Source organism: Tubulanus polymorphus, chromosome 6 (assembly GCF_964204645.1).
Source record: "Tubulanus polymorphus chromosome 6, tnTubPoly1.2, whole genome shotgun sequence".
NCBI lineage: Eukaryota > Metazoa > Nemertea > Palaeonemertea > Tubulaniformes > Tubulanidae > Tubulanus > Tubulanus polymorphus.
The window spans coordinates 18,217,481-18,240,140 of record NC_134030.1 but is presented as its reverse complement, the minus strand read 5'-3'; the positions used below and the strand labels follow the sequence as shown (position 1 = coordinate 18,240,140).

Below are 22,660 nucleotides of genomic sequence, written 5' to 3'. Positions count from 1 at the left end.
AATCCATCATCAGGGGTACTGACGGTGGCTGATAGTGTTGACTGAATCAGTGCACGACTTTTATCTCGTCATCCATCTTACACGGATGATAATGTATATCTTCTCGATCCATCTAGTTTCAGCGTGTGTTTGTGATGACGGTTGGAGCCCGGCTGGAAATACGAAATGCTTCAAGTTTTTTCCGGGAAATTCGGTGCAACGCTCCCATTGTCTTCGGCACTGGCCAAAATTGATAGCTTGGAGGAAAATGATGTAGCTCAGAGTATGTACATGTCGAAATATGCAGGCTACCAAAAACGTTTTTAATCGTTTTAATCGAAATTTTTAATCGTTTTAATCGGAATTTTTAATCGTTTAAAGGAATGTACCTGAGACAAAACGGGCCAACAGTACTACATAATCGGTACCATAGCATCTTATGTTCGGCCAAACAATATTATGCCGTATAGGCCCCCTATCATTAGAAATTTTTGTCGGCAGTGTTATATTAACATTTTTATGAACCCCAACCTGGAAAACATCCTGGATCGGCGCCTGATATGCTGTTTCGTACGGGGAGAGGCGACCATGGTTTAACTTACACGATGCTGTCGTCATTTTAAGTCTAATACCCGCTGACGTGCCGTCTGTTTGGCTTGGATTTAGGAAACAAGCCTCATCATTTAACTTCGCTACGATAAATTCGTCGTTTCTAGGAATAACATTGCCCTATATGACATTGTACCGTTAAAATACACATCAAAGAAGCTTCGATCAACCCTTTCGTCGGCGAATAAAGAACCTAATTTGCTCGAGACATGGGGGATTTTTTGCGAAAGAAAATGTTTCAAAAAGTTCCACGATCTATCGTGTTAGGGCAGTTATTGTTTTATTTCAACGACGGTAAGGCGGTTTTAAATCATGCCATAGTACAGTTAGTGCAGCCAACTTCGACTAGCTTGCCATCTAGCGGACAATGAAGGCAGTAGGTCAGTCACATCAACTGTTAATGGGTGCCTTTTGTTTTGGCCGGCGTGCTTGCGACCGCTCTTTGACACAAGGGAAAACATCTTGACGTATACGAGGGCCGGCTCCATTCCTTCAAAATTTGAATGCACTCTTGAATAAGACCGGAAAAGATTATTTGCAAAGGGAATTTAAAAAAGACTACAAATTAATCCAAATAGTCCTTATTAATGCCAAAAACAACGACTGTTTGTCTTGATAAATTTTCTGTTGGAGACCCACCAGAACTCCTACCAATGTTTCGCTCACAGCCCGCACTCTTGAGCCTGCCCTTTTTCGAATTGAGTGTCCATTCCAATATCAAGGTCGACCCCTTCAGATTTGAATCATAAGGAAATTGTTTCATTACCTGCTTGCAGGATTTCAGAAATTGGGCCCCCGGAGAGCCGAGTGTAGCCGGATGGTTGTTCGGTCGTCCTATGGTCGAACGTTGCGTTGAAATGTATCGACGTAATGGTAAATGGAACGATGTTATATGCGTCAATATGAAACCAGCTATGTGTTCGAAGGATTGTCAATAAAATTGAACGAGGGTGATATGAACATCTTGCAAGTTCACATTTTGTTCGGTATCGAAAATAAATCTATTCTGTCGCGGCAATACGGTCGTCTTATGACTTATGATAGACTTCTGAAGTTGTTTGAAGTTTAATTCTCTAAAAATCACTCGATCACTCAGAGGCTTGTTTCGTTCTTGCACGGTCGGATGATTGGACAAAGTTAGTTTTTCCAGCGGACTGTATTCTAACCTGAAACTGGTACGATAACTATGGGATTCAACCGGCACTTCAAAACTCAACAATTGCGACAGCTCAGAGCTAGCTGATGATAAACACTTTTGAAAATGTAATCAAATAGAATAAGGCTATTATTTCTTGGGCGGACGGGCTGCAGCTCATCTGTGTACTTGGCGTGTCAATTTCATACTAGCGCCAATTTCCAATGTTTTTCTAAAAGAGAAAAATAAATCGGCGAAGAATCCAGGGAAAAACCACAGGTCTCATATGTGCATCATTTTCTGGTAATGGTATTCATTTCTTAAGTAAAAAAAAACAACAACGGTCCACCTTATGGCGAGTCAATTTCAACCTACCAACAATTTCCTTTTTTTGTGTTAAGATAGCGAAAAGATATCGGTTGGCTGGGTCCATTTTGGACCTCAGACCCTTGAAAAACATGGTATCTTTTTAGCCCATACACAATGACTACCAATCTTGACTATTTGATAATTTTAGATTTTCCGATTTTGCAAAACCTATCTAGGCAATGGGCGTCCATATGAAGCCCCTTTGAAATTCGACCAATGATGGCAACTAGTTTCTGAAAATAAAGGTAAGAATTTTTAAGCAATGTTAAGAGTTAGCCGCAATCCGCGTCGTTTCACGAACATACATTGACACAAGTCTCGGAAAATTACCTACTAATTTGTGGTGGCGGTAGGGCGCAATTCTAACTCGGGATATTTTTTCATTAACTTGTATTTGTTGATATCGAAGTCATTTACCTGATGATAACCAATCTATTCATTTTCTGTTAATTCGTGATATTCAGAAAGATAATGTACAGCCATTCCCGCATCCTCCCACGGCAGGGATTCGAACCTGATGGCATCGCTACACTGCTGAGGCACGAACCCCTGCCACAATAGACCGGTGCGCAGGTACATGCGCCGCTTTGCCGCACGAAAACCTGAGGCACCAATCAGTTTGCTTGTTGTATAATCACTTAGATAAATTACACGGATGAACCATATATGGGAAAACCTGAGCTAGAATAAGACGTGATTCCTGATTGGCTGATAATGACAACATCTAAGTCACGCACTCGGTCTAGTGTGGCAGGGTTTCGTACCGTGGCATTCTCGATGCCATCTGGTTCGAATCCCTGCCGAGGGAGGATTCTATTGTCGGTTCCGGTAGCGGGTACGATGCGGCACGCAGTTTCGTGTTGTCCCTTCTAAATAAGATAGATAAAGAATAAATCCATGATTGTCAGTTTTACAATAGGAGTGTCCTTCCGTAGGCATTAAAATTATTAACGAGGTTTATTGATTTCTCGCAAAAGATAGTTGATTAAACTCGATAGTTGATTAAACTCGAAATATTGTTTGTATTCTGGATAGATGTTCCATGCAAATATATGAGGCTTTTTTTGTTCCTGTGCTTGCAGTTAATTTCCATTTGAAAATGTCAGACGTGAAGTACTGAACACATGTGAAGGGTGGATGATCAGTTTTTGAATGCGATGATAAAATGTCTAATGTATGGTGTTTGTAGTTCATTTTCAATTAAAAATGTCTCAGATGAAGCACTGAACACATGTGAAGTGTGGACCATCAGTTTTTGAAAGTGTGCTGATAAAATGTCTAATATCTGGTGTTTGTAGTTCATTTTCAATTAAAAATGTCTCAGGCGAAACACTGAACACAACGCGAACGCGAAGTGTGGACCGTCAGTTTTTGAAAGTGTGCTGATAAAATGTCTAATATCTGGTGTTTGTAGTTAATTTTCAATTAAAAATGTCTCAGGTGAGGTTCTGAACACATGTGAACGTGGATGATCAGTTTCTTTTTTGAAAATATCTCTGATGAAGTTCTGAACAACCGAACTGTTGTAGTGGCCAATCGTTAAACGTCCAAATCGTAACCCGTAATGTCTTCAAACATAAATTTCGTAAAACATAAGTGGTGATGTCGCAATCGGTCGTTTAGGGCTTCCATACCTCGGGGCTTTCATACGTAACAATTATGTTAACAGTCCTCCACCCAACCGCACCTATGGAATATTTGTTAAAATTAAGTGCTAAAACGCTTCATTCATATTTGCCGTCAAAACATGTTTTTTTACGAAAAATCGATGCAATTTCTATATTATTCCGGCCATATTATTCATACATTCATCACGAAACTGCTGACAGAGCGGGTAAGTAAAATCATACGCTGGGGAAGAGCGATTCTAAATAGAGTTCTTTTAGTCGAAATGTCCAGAAATAACAAAACGACCTAGGAAAATTCGAATACACAATTTGTACAATACGTGAAATGGAAATCAATTTATGATCTATCCTGGTAGTTACCGAGTTAATGTAATGTATTCATATCCAATCGGGCATCAAATCAAGTGTATCAAATTAAATATCAAATCGAGTGTATCAAATCAAATATCAAATCAAGTGTATCAAATTAAATATCAAATCGAGTGCATCAAATCAAATATCAAACCGAGTGCATCGAATCAAATATCAAACCAAGTGTATCAAATCAAATATCAAACCGAGTGCATCACATATCAAATCAAGTGTATCAAATTGTCGCGAGTATTATTATTATCAGTAATCCATGGTAATCAACACATGTATTATGTTTCTACAGTACAAATCACGAATGAATATTAGTACCTGTCAGTACTTATCCTACCATGAAACTGATCAACTATAAATTATGTACAGAATTAATCTGAGTGTCCACTCATACTATATTGCTCACTGAAACACGTTCTTCGTAGTTCATATATGGTTTACCCGTCAGGACATTTGGTCCCTCGAGCCTGTGTTTTACCAGCTAAACGGCTGTTATCTGTAACTGTAAAATTTGACAGAGGAGTGTATGATACGAATCCAGCTAACTTGCTGACCAAATGAATACCAAGGTGAGCAGATGACAATGGATAGGAAAAACAGTCAGTATACTGACAGAATCTTTCATACACCATATACATGTTGTCATTATTTTCGAGTATATTTCTCACAAGAGCAATTTCATTTCCAATTTGAATACAATTGTCTGGATGGAACTGAGGTTTTCAGTTCATATCCATTGATCTTCAGTTTTTTTAACTGTGTTAAGACCACATTTAAATCACCTCTATTTATGGGTAAGGGCCCACTATGACGTCAGACAGGGGACGAATGCTGGAAGAATGAGTAGACTTGTCAGCTGACCCATCTCGTTCAAGTATGCGCCTTATGACCTACTGAAGAGGATCGGTTCCACTTCTTAACATTGTTCTAATGCGTCCTAAATAGCTTTCAAATGGAAATGCTGAATAATCATCAAGATTTCCATGTTTTTTTACATCATCAGAAATATGAATCAGGTTGTGAACATTATAAACCATAGCCTTATTTCCATAGATTGTTGAGTAACTATCCACAAATAAGTAAAGGAGGCTGTTGGCATAATCAGAATGAGACAAATACATAGTAGGGTGACATAAGCACCAAATAGCAACACTAAGGATTAGAAAATTCCTATATAACTCTTCAGGCAGCTGAGATTTTAGTGCCACAATTCCAGTATACAGAAGAAACAATCTTTATTCTGTTGCTTTCCAGTAAGCTAATTCAGAGAACGACCGGCCTTTTCTATTGAATTCTGATGGCACAAATTTCGACAACTGTATAATTTTTTGAGAAATACTCGCAATGATGTGAGATGGCATCCTGCAGTTTAAAGGACCATTCAACCAAAACTTAATCAGCCGTTTCACAACTCCAAGACAAACCAAATGCATATAATCCAGAGGAAAATGCGTAATCACATCTATAGGGAGGCGTGTAAAAGGAGAAACCCCTTGAATATGGTGGTCCTGATCAGACATTTATCTAAAATTGGTATCGGTACGTAATGGATAATTGCTATTGTTGAATATCATTTTAGTATCCCAGGTACCTGGTATGCTACACTCGCTGCATCCATAATAACCATTGTGGCCTTTGATATGTTTGACAAATGCAAGTGCAGGTGCATCACATATCACTGCGGATAAAGATACTGTATATCGCATTTCATCGTACAAAAAGCCATTCCGCTCAAGGTCGACCATCTCATTAATAAATGGGTCCAGGAATTTAGTATCGGTAGGCTTGTTGCGTGCAAAGTATAAGCCAGCAATGAAAATTTTTGTTCCTTCTAAATTGTTCCGAAGAATCAGCTTCATAAAACAGGCCAAAATGCTTTGCTACTTTCAAAAAGAGGGTTGCCATCAACATTAACTAGTAATTTTAGCTCACATGATACTACAAACCGGGTGGCTAGATTTTCAATCAAAAGACAAAGTGACCTCTGTAGACCAAAATGAAAATATGACCCACCGGAGAGAGATAATATTTCGTATGAATTGGAACGAGCCGTTTTTAGAAGGGTGCGAGAATCGCGAGGTAAATAAGGGTGATATGGCTGTAATAAGGACAGAAGTTCTGACATTGAAACATGCGAAATAGAGTTTTTGACAGCCCACTCCTTTAACCTATCTTGTAAACTGTGATCATCAGTTTTATTAGAACGACGGGAATCGGATTCATCACCACTGGAATACAGTAGGCCTGGATTAGGTGTATCACCGCTACTGACATTGTCAGTGTCATCAATACTATTGTCGAACATCGTGAAATAAATTTCATCGCAGCCACTTTGGTCAGGAATCTCATTTGAGTTCATTTCAGGTGTGATGGGCTGTGATGAGGTAGAGTTCATTACTCTGGTTTTCATTTAAAACAGAACCATTGTTGTTAGGTCTACTCTCATCATCTGTAAATGACTGCATTATTTGATTAACCTCAGCCAATATTTGCCGGCGCTTTGTCCAAGAAGACACAGTAGTGTCATTTTTTTTTTCTTTCAAATGACATTTCAGCAGAGCGAAGCAAGAAAAGCCAGATGAGATGGAATTATTTTAACGTGAACGGGAAAAACAAACAAGGCTTTTAGGCCTAGCCCATATAAGGAGGTCTCAACAGATCTAATCTTTCTGTTCACCAATTAACCAAGAGTTTTGAAAGAAGTTATTTTACGATTAAAACGTGGCTTAGACTCGGGAAGAGGGTTAGGCCTATTAAAAAGGTAATTACGAATACGAGCCGTGGCCCGGATTTATTTTGGTGATAGGCCTACTGCTTTAAAATACTGTGATTTTCTCTAACTATTAGCGATATAAAGATTCTCCGTAAACAATTGTTAGCTATTACCCCTTATTATTGTCGGTCTCTTCAATGCTTGCGCGGATGGAAGAAGATTATGAATGCGAAAATTTACCATACAATACGACAAAAGAATTTCTCACGGCGTGCCGGTTTCTACTTTCGCTAATGGTTTGTACTAGTTCGCAACCGTTCGAGACCGTCAAGTATTCACCATTGTAGAGTCGAATCCCACGCGCGCTACAAATAAAATTCACGCGACTTCCGAAACGATTTAAAGTTTATTTTCGTTTTTTAAACAAATTGAAGTCTTTAAAAGTTGATTAGACGTAACATCTGCAAAAGAAGTTAGAGTGACTCTTCATTCAATGTCATGACCCCAGCATCGGAATGGCGTCATTTTCAGACGACTGTCCAACGTCGCAAATGATGACGTATAGAGAAAAAAATTATAGAATCGCAAATTGGCACACAATCTCAATTTTATTTAACACACAATGCAACAGTGCTTTCAAAATGTAAAATGCTCATAAATTTTGAAAAAAAGGTCGATATGAGCTGGTGAATTGACGTCTAGTTGATGTTGAAATTCCGACGTCGGTAGGGTCAGTCGGCGACGATCATCTGACGTCATTCCAACGTCGCTGTGCTAGCTGGATACGTGTTGGAGATTAGAAAGTCGATACTTTTCCACCAAAATATCCACGCACTATTAAAAACAATAAGTTAACGCAGATTTCCGCGTTGCCAAATGATTAGCTGACCTCAATATGTTACTGCCAGGCAGCAGCAGTATAATCTGCTACAAAATATAAACCTAACTACGCTGGTTGCAACAATAACATTTTCTACAGTATCTCGTGCGCTTTGAATCGAATTCACGATCTTACAGAAAACAACGCGTTCATTTGGAAACGATAAACTATTCAACAATAGTTATAATGAAGAGCATCCTATCGACGTCATTTTCTAGTTAAGCTCTGCATTCCGATGCAGAATAGAGAAATTTTAAAGATGTCGATACTTGTAAATAAGCAATTCAGATTTATGTCTTCATTAACCGAGAAAGCTTCCGAACGTCGTACATATACGAGATTGATTTATCATCTACACTAGCGACACCCGGCGGATATTTGCTTGCAACATGAGGAATCATCGATTGCCACAATAGCGTTGCGGCTTCCCATCGCACCTGCAGGCAAAACAATCATCGGCACAGTTTGCCGCTGTATCAGACCAACCGAAACATCGGTTAGTTCATTCTAGAACAGCAGCAAACTTTCGATATTTTAGCGACTACGTATATCAACCAGGAAAATCAACGAAAAAACAGACCGATAATCAATTGCATTGAAATGATATCCTTTATTCATTAGAATCGTCGAATTATCGACTCATAACAGATCCCTTATTTGGAGCAACAAGTTGTCGGGTTATAGTACGATCTATAACCACATTTGTGGTATCCATCGCCGCAACCGACCTCATAGAATCTTACACCTCGTTTACCGTCAGCGCACGTACACGGAAAACGCCTTTTGGTTCTATGAGAAGATAATTCTGAAAGATAGAAAAAAACAGTATCGTTTTCAAATTGTGCTAACTCGATCATTGTTTTGGAAAACGGTTTTTTAACCGGGCGTTGTACTGTAGCGGAATGACGGGAACAAGCGATATTAACCACACCGGCACAATATCAAATCATATCATTCAGTGACCTCGTACCCCGTACCAAGTTTAATGAAATGGGCATTATTTGATGTGTGTAGAGCGCTATAGTCACCTATGACATCCTCCGATGATTTAATTGACGATAATGATACTTTGTTTTAGTATCACCTAGTCCATTTCACCACCACATATTTTTCTCTAAAATCACAATTTACTATTCATTCATTAGTGAATCATGCACGTCTCAGTCCTCGCGTCAGTCAGCTGTTAGCGGTCTACACACATCGAATGACCTGCGATTTCCTTTTAAACCCGGCTTGAGTTATGGATAGGTACATGATTTACTGCAGCTTTCTCGCTCATGGCCACAAGCGGAAATCTTGATTTTTGTTAGCTCTCACACTCTTCAAAGGAAAAACTTAACTTTTAATTTATCGTGATGACACGCTTGACGTTATGCCATTTTCTAGTAATTGTTTGATTATCGTTATTATCAACATAATCAATTATCGGTAAGAATGGAATGAAAACCGAGAGTTTGGTTGGTTATTTATGAGATACATGTACATATCGGATTCGATACAATTAGTTTTTATCATTTTATGATTAAATCACGAGGATCCAAATAAGATCTAATTCGCTTACCTTCGGTGGAAACTACTCCTGAAATGAGTAAAACGACTGCGACAACCAAAACGAAGATCTGTAAAAATGACCAATTTTCGAACAATGTATACAACACAGACCTACAGTTTACTAACAGTTCTAATAATTCTGATTCCTGTTGATATTCGTGGTACAAACCTTCATGTTTGTTGAGTGATAAGATTCAAAGCTCGCGTGTCAAATACATTCCTGCTTTTTAAAGAATGTCGATGAACAGAGGGTAAATCGGGCGTGTTTAGCGCAATGATTTTCATACGGTTTTAAGAGGCTTACTTCTACCGAACGTCCGGATAATCTTACCGTCAACCTGTGTCTGTCTGGGAAAAATGTAAATCAATGCTGCATGCATGATGAAAGTAATGATAAATGTATGTATATGTATATTTTACATGTCGTTGCATTGTTTAGGTGACAATCACATTTGTATATAATAGCATGTATGGACAGAAAGTTCATGTCTTGATTAACTCAGTTTCCCACTGAATTGCTTTATTTCCTCAGTCCAAAATAGTACGGCATTGTGTAAGGTAAATCGGAACACTCAACGAAGTTCCACCCAGATGACCACCTTAAGAAAATTTGAACCACGATTTCATAAGTTTCATTCATTGGCAAAACATTTTCATTTGCTTATGTTCAAAATATTCGTATGCTTCCAAACTTACTTGATTTCAGGCAAAATTTTTGGAGAAAGACATACAATTTTCACCCCAAATATTCTGGAAGATGTGAGAATTGTGTAAATGTATATCTTGTCAAACGAATAGATTTTCAAAAAATTTGAATGTTTTTTTTTCTAATGTATTTCGTTGTTGTAAACGATTCGATGAGGATATATAAACTGGAGTGGTGCATGGCTGCTTTGAGCAGAGCTATAGAGCCAGACTTGGTTTCTAACTCGACGAAAACAATCTGAGGACATCGTAAACAGAAAAATCTATTTCGTAGGTACTGTAGACGATTTGCCATTAACAGTTGCGGACATGCTCATTCTTATCAATACGATCGACCCCAGATATACCTCCCATATCGGTGCAAAACGATTTTGGTGGTTTAGAGGGTATGGCGGTAAAGCGGGGTGCATGGACTGAACCTGGCGGTATATGGGAGGGTGGTACATCGTGGGTTCACTGTATACCAGGGAGCATCATCCTAATTTTCAGGATCAGATTTGTATATTTGCTACGAAGTATTGATACTTTAGGTATCGCAAACACTGGAATTTCGACACAGATTTTCTTAAAGATAGATTTTTCCTCGGTAAATTCGTCACTGAATTAAATACACTTTCAACAAATACGCTCTATTTGAATATTATCATCATCTGACTGACGGTTGTACGTCGGATAGCAGTTTGATAGTTCAAGGGCGGAGAACGAGAGGAAATTTTTCGAAGTTGTCGGTGTGTCTTTAATTAAATGTTCCGTATGATTAAAAAGTTAGAATAAGATTCATTTTTACTTAATTGGATAAATTAGAAATGAGGAAAGAAAGACGTAGAGTTAATGTTCTAATTTAGCGTATACGGATTTCTTGTTTAATTGAATTAATTAGATAGAAGACATGGCCGGTGCTGATATAGATATTGTTTCCGCGATGGTGCTTCGAGTGTCTTTAAACTAAGATTTGACATACGTTGCGTTTCTTTCTGAAAATCATGTTCCACAATTCTTTTCTGATTTCTTTTCCCGTCATTAGATACAAGTAGAGATTAAACGAATAATTCATCATTAAAATATCGTTGAGGACGGCGAAGATGTTTTTTAGTTCTGGATTTTTCAGGACAAAAGGGTTGATGATAAAAGTCGGGAATGTTGTAACCATGAAAAAGACGCACAGTAACAGAACCAACACGGTTACCTGGTTCGAGTATTTCGATGCTCGAGTTGTTTCCGATGTGCCACCTTTTTTTCTGAATAACGTGATAGATGTTATCGCGGACATGATGGTTAACAGCATAAACGGACCTATCGAGGCAAGGATGGACGTAAGCAGGGGCATATCTATATAGACACAACCATTGTCACTAACATCGATAGTTACAAGTAAATAGCTAAAGCCCAGCGCTACGAAGCATATTACGGAGACACAGAGTTTAGAAGCGGTATCCGTGCTCCAGAAACGAGGACCTCTAAACGGAAAACGAACGACACACATTCGCTCGGTGGCTACGAGGACCAGCGTCCACGGACTGCACGAGAGTCCACCTGATATAAAATAACCAAAGAGTATACATTGCATACGTGTTGACGGTTTGACCAGTATCCTTCCGTGAAATGTATAAGATATAACGTTGATGTATTTCATGAAGTAACAGCCGAGAACCTGAGTGTCGCAGACCGCTAGTTGAACGAACATACGACTAAAAGAACGTCGCCATAATTTACGTCGCCGCAAAACTATCACGATGAGGAGATTACCGACGAGTCCGAGAATAAAACACAGACCGGCGAATACGAGGTAAAACCATAGATAAGTTCCGTTTATCGTAGTTGGAGCCAGTACGATGGCTGTGTAAAGATTAGTGGGGTTTGTGCGGTTGCGGGGTACTGAAGGTGCAGCCAGCATCGACCAATCAAACTCTAACTCTAATTACGGTTGACAATTTATTGAAACTACTTGTATGTTGAGAGCTATATGAATATACATATGTATATATATATATATTTCACAAACGTCCACGCCTTCTTCTTTCGTTGGTATATCGGCGACCTTCGTGATGCAATATGAATATATACTTCTGTTTCGGATTTTAGCGGAATTGTCAAATTGCCTTTGAATGAATTGATTTGATTTCTAAGTGCGTACATGATTACCATATAGAACACTGAGCACATTGAATTTATTGAGAGTGCACCCCGAGTCTATTTGAAGACCCTACTAAATGATGGGGTGCCCAAATAGGTCAATAGATAACATAAACATGAATACTACTCAATAGTTGTATTATATATCATCAATATATTATAATTATATATATACAGTTCTGTTATATATTTCAATTTTATCATTAATATTAAATGCTGAAACACAATTATTTGTATGTTCTTTTAGTAATTTCAATTCTCTATTCTCAAACATAATCGGGGCAATGAGGAAGCTAAACATTCTTGAAATGGACTTTCGATAGTAGATATAGTGCAAAATTTAGGAATATTCAGAGATAAATTTATATCACGGAACTAGAAAGAAATTTGTGTTGTTTACTGGTTCAATCGGAAAACATTTTTATACGACAAAAACTACAGTAAAATCTTCGGTAGCAATTTCTAAATTAGACATAACAAGACACAAATCGATTTCGGGATTACTCCATCACCTGTTCGATAAATGTGTCAAGAAATTTCCTGATTCTAAATTCAAAATATCTGATCTGCGAACCGGAGGTTTAAAAACTATTTGCATGAAATCAACAACGACAAAAAATGAAAAGTAACGCACAGAACTGTCGATGAGAATTGAATGAATGAATGAAATATTGAGACAATGAATGAAAATAATCGCAATACTTCCTGTAATACCCAGTAAAAAATACAGTTTTTTTACACCTACAGCCCGCTAGGCGCCACGCAGGGCATTATTAGCGGGTTCGATGTTTCTTTTTCCCAATTGAGGGAGAGGGGACCAGAGAAGAACCTCCGACCAAGAAACTCTGTCGCCACCAGGGTTTGAGGGTTCAAACCCTGGATTGACGAGACCAGCGACTGGTGGCTTAAACCACTCGGCCATTGCGCGAGACCTTCTCATTTTGCTACGTAAAATGAATTTTCCATTCATTTCGTCTTGATTGGTGGTTATCTAATAACGTATGGAGAATGCATGCAAAGTAGCCGATTTTTAAATTGCATAATTTTGGATAAACAACAGAAATAGAAGAAAGATAAATAAAAGATGAGATTGGTGATGAATGAAGCATTATATCGACCGGAATGTTACCAGCGTATCAAATATACCGAATCAAAAACCAACGACCTTGAATTGGAGAGGGCAATTTGTTTAAACTAGATATCTTTGTAAAATAGTTGACACAAGATATTTTTTTGTACCGAGATGAAATAGATAGATGGATAAATAAATACGCATATCAAGGAGGAAGCTACACCAAATTAAACCAGCTATAATCATCCGTTAAACAGAGATATTAATTTGACATTGAATCGTAGGGCTGCCAATTTGAGGATATTTTTATAAATTCAAGAATGCATTGAAATGTATCTGAATTGGTTTACCTCTTTTAAATAACCTACTGATATGCAAATCACTACTTCAGAACTTCACATTTTTAATTGAAAATGAACTACAAACACCAGACATTAGACATTTTACCAGCGCACTTTCAAAAACTGATCGTCCACACTTCACATGTGTTCAGTGCTTCACCTGAGACATGAACTACAAACACCAGACATTAGACATTTTACCAGCGCACTTTTAAAAACTGATCGTCCACACTTCACATGTGTTCAGTGCTTCACCTGAGACATTTTCAATTGAAAATGAACTACAAACACCTGATATTAGACATTTTATCAGCACACTTTCAAAAACTGATCGTCCACACTTCACATGTGTTCAGTGCTTCACCTGAGACATTTTTAATTGAAAATGAACTACAAACACCAGATATTAGACATTTTATCAGCACACTTTCACAAACTGATCGTCCACACTTCACATGTGTTCAGTTCTTCACCTGAGACATTTTCAATTGAAAATGAACTACAAACACCAGACATTAGACATTTTATCAGAACACTTTCAAAAACTGGTCGTCCACTCTTCACATGTGTTCAGTGCTTCACCTGAGACATTTTCAATTGAAAATGAACTACAAACACCAGACATTAGACATTTCAATAAGCTACACAAACTGCTACTTACCAGATCGATGAACTACGATTAGATCAAATTGAATAGGTTCTGGATCTGTTTGGTTTTCCTTTATTAGACATCTAAATGTTGTACCATTGTGCAGTGTGAAATCAGCTTTGAATTCTAGCTTAACGGAATTAACATTCTTTAGGTCTTGAGTTCTGTTAAGCTTTTCGTCTGGAATTGTTTCCCATTGTTCAGAACCTCTTCTCTTCTGTTGGAATATAACAGTAGAAGAATTTCCGACACTTGTTGTTATACAAGTATATTCAATCAGCTCCTCTTCCTTTTTTATGTCGGGTCCTCCATCAGGATCAGGGACAGGCATCGAATGAATTACTGAAAAAATACATATATATGTATGTATTGCAAATTTTAACCGTTTCGGATTCATTTCCGAAAAGTCACTGGTAATTAATTAAGTAATTAAGTAATTAACTGGAAAGCAATTAATGTAATCGATTCGAGCTAGAAGACTCGTGTTTATTCAACCAGACATCAAGATATACATACTTCATGTGAAATAAAGTATGACAGACAGACTCGAATACTTTGTAAATCTCCAGGGGCCAGTTGCATAGTCATGGCTTAGACTTAAGACCAGTCTAAGACCAACTTCGTTCTATAGCTAATCTAACAACTAAAGACCAGTCTTAAGATTTAAGACCACTTTTGGACTTAAGTCATGACTGCGCAACTGGCCCCAGGGCCCTGCTTTATAGACTGGTATTAACTTAAACCCCTGGGTTAAATTAATTGAAAATGAATTGGAATTGAACCCCGAGTTAAATTTAATACCAGTCTATAAAATTAGCCCCTGATCTGTTGTCAATAACATGTGAAAGGGCCTGTAGTAAATCTATCATCTACTGCACTGAATCTGACGTCATCGGTTGAATTCGCAAATCCGATAGAAATATAATTACTAAGACGAGTAATGACAGCCGCAGTTACTTACTTATAGCTCCAGATGTTTCTGTAATGTATAAATTCCCCAGTAGAAATAAAACCGTGCAGATTATTAAGAACAAACTTGTCCTCGTCATCGTGATATCGAAAGGATTGGTTCACATCTAAAACACTCGCTCTGGTTGAGGAAGTTTAACAGATTATTTAGATGATAATGTTTAATATATCCGCGTGCAAACGGAGGAAGCGAAAAGTAAAAACATTTGATGAAAAAAGTGTCGGACCTTTCTGAGCTGACCGTAGCAGCCCTATAGGCGATAGTCCCTTTCATGAAGTTATGAACGATATTGCCGCGATAAGGCCTGCAGTAAGTTTGATTTAAGTTAATTATTCTTTAAATTATTCAAACAATATTAAAAGTTCAAAACCCCCAGTTTGATTTAATAATTATTTGATTTGAATTAGTTATCATCTCAATTGATTTAGAAATAATAAAGTTTTCAAATTTAAATTCAGAAAAATTTGAGTTCGCTAAAACTACATGCTCTGAAATATTTTTTAAGTTTATTGGAATTATTTATCAATTATAAATTTCGATAAGAATTTATTAAAGTTTATTATCTATGATATTTTGAATTAAAATGGCTGTTAACTGTTAGTTGTTTTAGGTAGAAGAAAATAATTAACTCATTAAATCAAACTAACTGCAGGCCTTGTAGTATCGCAGAAATATCTTCGATTTAAATTAAAATCATCAATACTTTCACTCTTCATTTTATCCTCTTTGATAACTGTGAAAAAAACAAAAAAAAAAGATTAATTTCTATAATACTTTAAAAATGTTTAAGTCAGAAATTTTAGAATTTCAGCATCTTCAATTTCATTTGGCAAGGAAATACACTTTCAGTTAATCTTGCAAAATATCTAAAATATCTCATCTTAAGTTCAATGGAATTTTACAATAGCGCAGCGTTAGAGCTACGTCACTACCCAGTGCTAAAGTACACACGTGTGTTGCAGTTCCCGGATGTCTGGCAAACTTTCACTGCAAGACATAGTATTTCTATAGTGTACACATACGAACAATCGATTTAATTACTAAAAATGGCTTCAATTCAAATTATCAAATTAACTGAAGATGACGTACCGGGTGCTAAACTATCTGCAGAGATAGAGCAACACACCAATGTTCAGTTAAAACGCTGGTTAGAATGTAGAGGCCTCAGATTGAGTGGTAGAAGAGCAGACCTTATCCAGCGGTAAGTACTTTTTACATATTTTGATGATATATCTCATTATTATCTATTCCATCACACTTGAAGAAAGTGATGGGTTTTATAACTTAGTTTGGAGTGATAGGAGGTATAGGCCTATACTGAAATATTCATTCAGAGCATCCACTGATTAGAAACATTTTGAACAAATTTCCTTCCAAAATATTTTACACATTCATAAATGAAATATAAAACGGTTGTTAAAACTTGTTTTTGATATCTTCTGTTTTCAGGTGCAAAGAAGCGTTAGCCATGGGGGTTGAAATTGATGTCAAGATAGACAAAGGAAAATGGTACGAAAAAAATTGAGTGATTTAACGAGTCAACAGACTCCAATGCGACATTTTACGATTCTGCCGATTACTGGATGGAAAGATTTTAATTTAGAACTTCCACCACTATTCAATTATGGACATACTTACCACTGGTTAGTGGAATCCATGCCAACATTGTCTGTTACTGGTGTTTGCGATGATGGGGATGATGATGATGATGGCAACCTTACAGGGATTGTGACTGAAAAGTCACTACGAAGGGGACGTCAGTATGTGTCATCAGACAATGTGAGTCCGATCAAAGTGAAGGTATCAGGCGATGTTTGTCATTATAAAGCCACTATACAGGCATCAATGAAAGACATTGAATATAGTGTTACTGTGACCTTATCAATGGCAAGTGGGGCTGTCCGTGATGCCAGTTGTCACTGTAAAGCATCAGCTTCAAGTAGGTGCAGTCATATTGCTGCATTACTACTTAATCTTACGGATTATGTTGGACAAAACAGCCCGGCGTGTACTGACCTACCATGTCAGTGGAAAAAAGGCAGAAAAAAACGACCATCTTGTATTAATGAAGCCATTTATAAGTCGACGAAATCAACTCGCAAAAATGCGGTCATTAACTTCGATCCACGCCCTCTAAATCAACGGATTGTTTCGGATGAAGCAATTAACGGATTTCTGCGCGATTTACAAAAGGCAAATCAGGCTAAAAATGTCAAATGTATGTGGGAAACTGTACTTATTCATAAGTACAATGATTACCTTTTGACAGATGACAGGCGAGACACACTTCACCAGTTATTGTGCCAATTGAAGTACAACCTGTCCCCCTCAGGAAAATTAGAAAATTTACATTCCATAATGATAGACAATACAGAGGACCAATCAGTTACCGAAACATGGATTTCCCATAGATATATGAGAATGACAGCTTCGACGGCCAAAGAAGCGGTCATGATATGGGACGCAAGCACGCACTGTGGCTGGTCTTCTGCTGTCTTGCGACGGGTATCAAATTTCATCAAAAAGAAAATTTGGAATTTGGATCAGATAACAACTAGCTACATGCAAAGAGGCATTGACTTCGAAGATCAAGCCAGATTGGATTACGCTTCCGTTAATCCTCATTACGTGGTCTCAAAGACAGGGCTATGGGTATCCGGCACTTACCCTCAACTAGCCTGTAGTCCCGACGGGTTAGTTTATGATTCACAAAATAATAATTATGGGTTAATCGAAATAAAGATCCTCAAGATTCTGGAAAGTATTTCTGTAGAAGATCTTGTTAGGAATTACGAGAATGGAAGCATCAAGAGTAAGATTCTTCAGTCAGCGTGTTTTAAAATCCAAAATGATAAGTTAATGCTAAAACACTCCCATCAATATTACCATCAAATCCAGTATCAGTTAGGTGTTACTGGATTCAAATGGTGTGATTTTGTTCTCTGGTCATCAAAAGGACCACCATCAGTTGAAAAGATTTATCCCGATATCCAATTGATTAATGATATCATGGAAAAAAATTTGAAATTATGGAATGTTGTCATTGCTCCAGAAATATTTGAAATGAGAGTGCCTAGAAATCTAATCCCATTTATCCTGAGCTGAAATAAATGAACATAAATGCATGTATTCATATAATAATTTCATTTTGTATATTCTCAACATATATTGTACATTTATATTTTGAATATACATGTATTTCAGATTTGTTAATTGCATTAAAATGTATGAAATAAAAATTTTACGTGATATATACATATTTATATTGTACAATTTCTATATTGCTAGCTGTTCTTGGAAATTGACAAGACAACAGGCAACAAATACAGCTTGGGTGGCTTAGGGTGTCATACTAAGTGGCATAACACCGGATATTAATCTAAATTTTTTCATTCTTTCATTGAACCGTTCAACATGAATCCTAGATTTTGCTATTTTTCTTGTCAACAATTCTTCCTGTGGTGTCAGTTTATCTCTACCCTGTAAAAATGGTGGGATATTCATATCAACTTGTCTAGAGAGCAATAGATCCTGTACAGTGAATCCCCTATCCACCAAGAGGAGATCACCCGGATTTAAATAATCAAGAATCCCACATTTTTCAAATATTTCTCGATCGCTCACTGCGCCTTCAAATAACTTGGAAACAAATACAGCTGTTCCATTTGGGGCCACAGCAATAAGACACTTAAATGTGTGATGGTGCTTGTAGTTGGAATATAAATTTCCTTGTCTAGTGAAGTCTCGAGGCATTTCACAGAAGAATTCAGTACAGTCGACACTGCATCTTACATTCTTGAATCCCTTAAACGATTTTGGTAGAAAACGACGGAGAACGGTACGGTCAGGAAACATAACAGAACGCATATCATTAAAATGACAGTAAAGAAATTGTAACCATGTTGTAAATATTGACCGCAGGCTGAATTCGGATAATTTGAAAAGGAATGACATCGTATGAAAGTAAAAGCCTCGTCGTAATCGCACTAATGTTATAAATAGTTCGTCCATAGGTTTTGTCCTGCGCATCGAAGTCATCGGACTTTTGTCACATTTGTAAGAGCGATTCCAGTATCTGAGATTATTGACGCTTGGTCCAAGGAAGTTGAAAAGAGCCTCAAACTGAAGATACGTCAGCCCAGTGAAATATTTCATTTTCTTGTCGTCTTCTTTCAGTTTTTGAAGACTCAACGATGGTTGATTATCCTCAACAAATAAATTTGATGGTTGAGAAATATTGAGGTTATTTTTCATAACTATAGTGCTAATTTTTGATTGCAGTTCATATTTTGAATAAATAGTCTGAACTCCAATTTCATTCCTTTCAACGCAAGGTCTGCATGAAACAGGATCTGTCTGCGCACCCACAGTCTTAATCTGGAATTCAGAAAGTTTTTGCCCATTAAAATCAGTCATGCATATGAAGTTACTTAGGTAAATAGGATAGGCCCTATATTAGAAATTTACCGATGAATCCAAAAACTCTTGGGCTGAAACTTCAGCGTCATTAATTTCAGATTGGGTTGTTATAATAGAACTCAAATCTAGGAGACTTAAAGCAGCATCTCGTTCATCATTTAGTCGTTTCCTTTTACTCGTCGGAGTACTTGATCCACGAGGTGTAGGGGCCTTGCGACGTTTGCGACAGAATTTTTCCACCTTGAATAATAATATGATAATCAGAAGTTAATTATTATTTTTTTGAAATGTTAAGAATTCATTGCTAACGATTTCTACTTATCATTTGCCATTTATGAGAACAATAGAGGCCCAGTTTATGTACTTATATTTTCATAATAATAAGAGTACTTTACCTGGTCAGTAGTTGCTGTTGCTGGTATTGGATCAGGGTGATCTGAAGTTGGCCCCTCTCCCCCAACAAAATGTTTGCTGCATATGAACGTGTTTTTTGAAATCTTAGTCACATTGAACTGATCATGAGGTCGACCACAGCACTGTATCCATCGCTTGCATTTGTCAAGTTGAGTTTTCGGTTTCGGAAAGTTTATGAAAAAAACTCCTTGCATCGCTGGTCTGTCTGGGTAACGACCATCGTTATTGCACAATCCATAACAACAAAGTTTATTTCTGTCATTTCCCATTATATAAATTACCAAAAATACCTTATTTTGTAAGTATATGCGATAAGGTTTACTTCATTCTACAGTGACTGGCATGATTGTTTGCTAGACTTCCGGGTTTATGAGTGAGGTCAGATGACCTTTAGCTTACAGATGTAGCTAAAAATAACTCTCTAACGCTGTGCTATTCAAACACTAACAGACAACTGAATTGATACTTATTCATTTTGTAGGTAAGAAAAAGGGCTCAGCTGCGATAGTCATTCTGAAGGAACTTGGCCGAAGGGGGTCATGCCTTCTTTATCAACCGTATGTGGAATATATTCAGTGAATTGTTGTGTTTATGATGTGAAAATCACTAAAGTCTGAATAAAGTTTAGAATAGTTGAACTCCTTGTCAGCGCTTTGTGAGATCAGATATTTGAATCCACCGCAGCATCCCCAATTATATTCTCGATACAGACAGTGAGTTGGGACAGACTTGGGTAAGACCAATAATGCAGATCATCTCGATATTCGCAATATTTTCCTCTCCTCATGGACCAACATGATCTTTGCTAGAAATTGAGTATAAAATCCATCAAGAAAACCTCTATTACTGCCATTCTATATTTATTGTCCACTTCTAGTACAAAATCTAATTCAATATACAGACAGCCTGACAAGACGATACGTATTTTGTGACATTGCAAATTGTGTGACAACAGAATGACACTGATATCTCTAACTTAACTCGAATCATTAAGACCAAGTTTTGACCATACAGTAGGCCTAAATCCATGCTCACTCGTGTAGTTATTCATAAATTCCAGCTCTTGAAACCTCATCACTGTATCAGAATCAAGGAGTTTCATCGTTATTTGGAATCTAATTTCATGATGATTAGTGCTGGATTCGTTTATCTCTTTGATTCGTGATTGACGTTACTTTCTGAAATTGAATCAATACACATATCACCAACAATTAAACCTGGATTGACTTTTCAATGCAGGTCTCATCCATTTTTCAAACTTACCATGATACAACGACAATTCATTCTGTGCATGTTGAGCCCATTCAATTTAATACGTATAACTTCTAATTCTTAAGAAATTCTGAGTTGTATCTCAGAAAATCTTCATCAGAACACACACAATGACCTACAATAGACAATCAACAGAACATTTGTAAATAAGTATTCATTTACTGTTCACAAGTTTTAAAAGACATTGTCATTGAAGTGAAGTAAGTGAAGTTACCTGTCGTATGATATTTTCCCCACACTGAAATTGACTGCTAATGCCCAGTGTCACATTCAGAATAATCAATCAATCATCAGAAGTGAACTGACAAATTGCCGGTGTCGTGGCCTCTGCTGCATGGCTGGTTCAGTTCAGTACGTCAGTCAGTGGAGATTGGTTTTTCCATCCATCTCAAGTTCGTTGTTGTTGTCGATTGACGACCGTTCCTTCGAGCAGGGTAGATTTTGACGGCGCTGTAACAGATACATCTTGAATTGTATACCGATATTTTCGAAGCCACACGTAGTACAGGTGCTCGCAGAAGCGTTACCTGATAATTTTGGTCGAGTCTCTTTCTTCATTGGTGTAAAAATCGACTTTAAAGCGGTCCATGGAACGTAAATTGAGACACTCTGGAGGCGGCCATGTTTACATTGTTCACGTGATGAAATACTGAAATCTGATTGGATCCGTATATTCCGCGGAAGATGGCGGACGGGTTAAACCTGTCCTATTCTGACTGCGAATGCAGGTGGCGCAGAATTGGACAGGCGACCAGTTTACCTTCAGTTAGACTGCGAATGCAGGTGGCGCAGAATTGGACAGGCGACCAGTCTACGATTCAATATGGAATTGAAGATAGAGACCGGTAACCAGTCTAGATGCGAGTCTAGATATGTTCTCTGATCCGGCGACAATAGGTTCGAACCCCACTTATCTTTGTAATCCGCGTACCTTAAAGATGACAAGGTTCAGATCTGATTGATTCCGCTCGCATTCATCATTTTATTTACGTATATCCTTCGAAACAAATTCATCCACAGAAAAGTAAGATAGATAACATTTATAATTATAATTAACTGATTTTATTGAAAGTATAGCATACTGATACAAACTATGTATATTGTCGACCTTGATGAAAGATCGAATGGAATCGTCACTGAAAATACTGCCTAAAACAGTGGAGACAAACACGTCTCATTCTGTTTGAATTCAACAAAAAATAACTCGTTAAGACTTTCTCAAAGATTATTTCATAACTTGTTGTTGTGGCAACAACTGGTAAGAATCAACCTACATCACTAAACGTCAGGTTTATGGCAGTTACAGCAGTCAGTGATAAATTACATTGACTGCAATCGCTTATATATTATCGATTTATTACACTATAGATTTATCAATTTATTACATGTACTTGCGATATTTTTGGAGGACGATAAAAATTCTGGCACAAAATTTTTACTTCTTCATATTAGTTAAAT

At 37.4% G+C, this 22,660-nt stretch overlaps 2 protein-coding genes across 7 annotated transcripts; both read right to left on the bottom strand.

The window, feature by feature from the left end:
* Positions 1–41: 41 nt before the first annotated feature.
* On the bottom strand, positions 42–15,212 carry LOC141906978 (uncharacterized). 6 transcript variants are annotated; one of them, XR_012619441.1, is made up of 4 exons: positions 15,089–15,212; positions 14,140–14,469; positions 2,423–2,961; positions 42–2,325 (listed from the first exon to the last, which is right to left on the bottom strand). XR_012619441.1 is itself a non-coding variant. In XM_074796493.1 (4 exons), exons 1-4 carry the CDS (start codon positions 15,174–15,176, stop codon positions 8,466–8,468), a joined length of 492 nt encoding a protein of 163 aa, XP_074652594.1. In that variant the 5' UTR covers positions 15,177–15,212; the 3' UTR covers positions 8,277–8,465. The 6 variants fall into 6 exon arrangements, 2 of the variants coding, with proteins under 2 accessions (XP_074652594.1, XP_074652596.1); XR_012619442.1 differs by having other exon boundaries at positions 2,510–2,961; XR_012619443.1 differs by having other exon boundaries at positions 42–1,955; positions 2,510–2,961.
* A 2,966-nt stretch (positions 15,213–18,178) lies between these two features.
* LOC141907814 (uncharacterized) lies at positions 18,179–20,199 on the bottom strand. The gene is made up of 3 exons (XM_074797555.1): positions 19,912–20,199; positions 18,694–19,474; positions 18,179–18,198 (listed from the first exon to the last, which is right to left on the bottom strand). The coding sequence occupies exons 1-3, from the start codon at positions 20,197–20,199 to the stop codon at positions 18,179–18,181; spliced, it is 1,089 nt and encodes a 362-aa protein (XP_074653656.1).
* Between the last annotated feature and the right edge of the window lie 2,461 nt (positions 20,200–22,660).

Excerpts from the sequence above, each read along its gene's own strand:
- LOC141906978 (XM_074796493.1), bottom strand. The coding sequence starts at position 15,176 with ATGACGAGGACAAGTTTGTTCTTAATAATCTGCACGGTTTTATTTCTA. Across the intron at positions 14,470-15,088 it reads AGAAACATCTGGAGCTATAA|TAATTCATTCGATGCCTGTC; the intron begins GTAAGTAACTGC and ends GTATTTTTTCAG. Across the intron at positions 9,296-14,139 it reads AATCGTAGTTCATCGATCTG|ATCTTCGTTTTGGTTGTCGC; the intron begins GTAAGTAGCAGT and ends TCATTTTTACAG.
- LOC141907814 (XM_074797555.1), bottom strand. The coding sequence starts at position 20,199 with ATGGGAAATGACAGAAATAAACTTTGTTGTTATGGATTGTGCAATAAC. Across the intron at positions 19,475-19,911 it reads CAACAGCAACTACTGACCAG|ATTAAGACTGTGGGTGCGCA; the intron begins GTAAAGTACTCT and ends TCTGAATTCCAG. Across the intron at positions 18,199-18,693 it reads TCGAGAAATATTTGAAAAAT|CTCAGGATAAATGGGATTAG; the intron begins GTGGGATTCTTG and ends CATTTATTTCAG.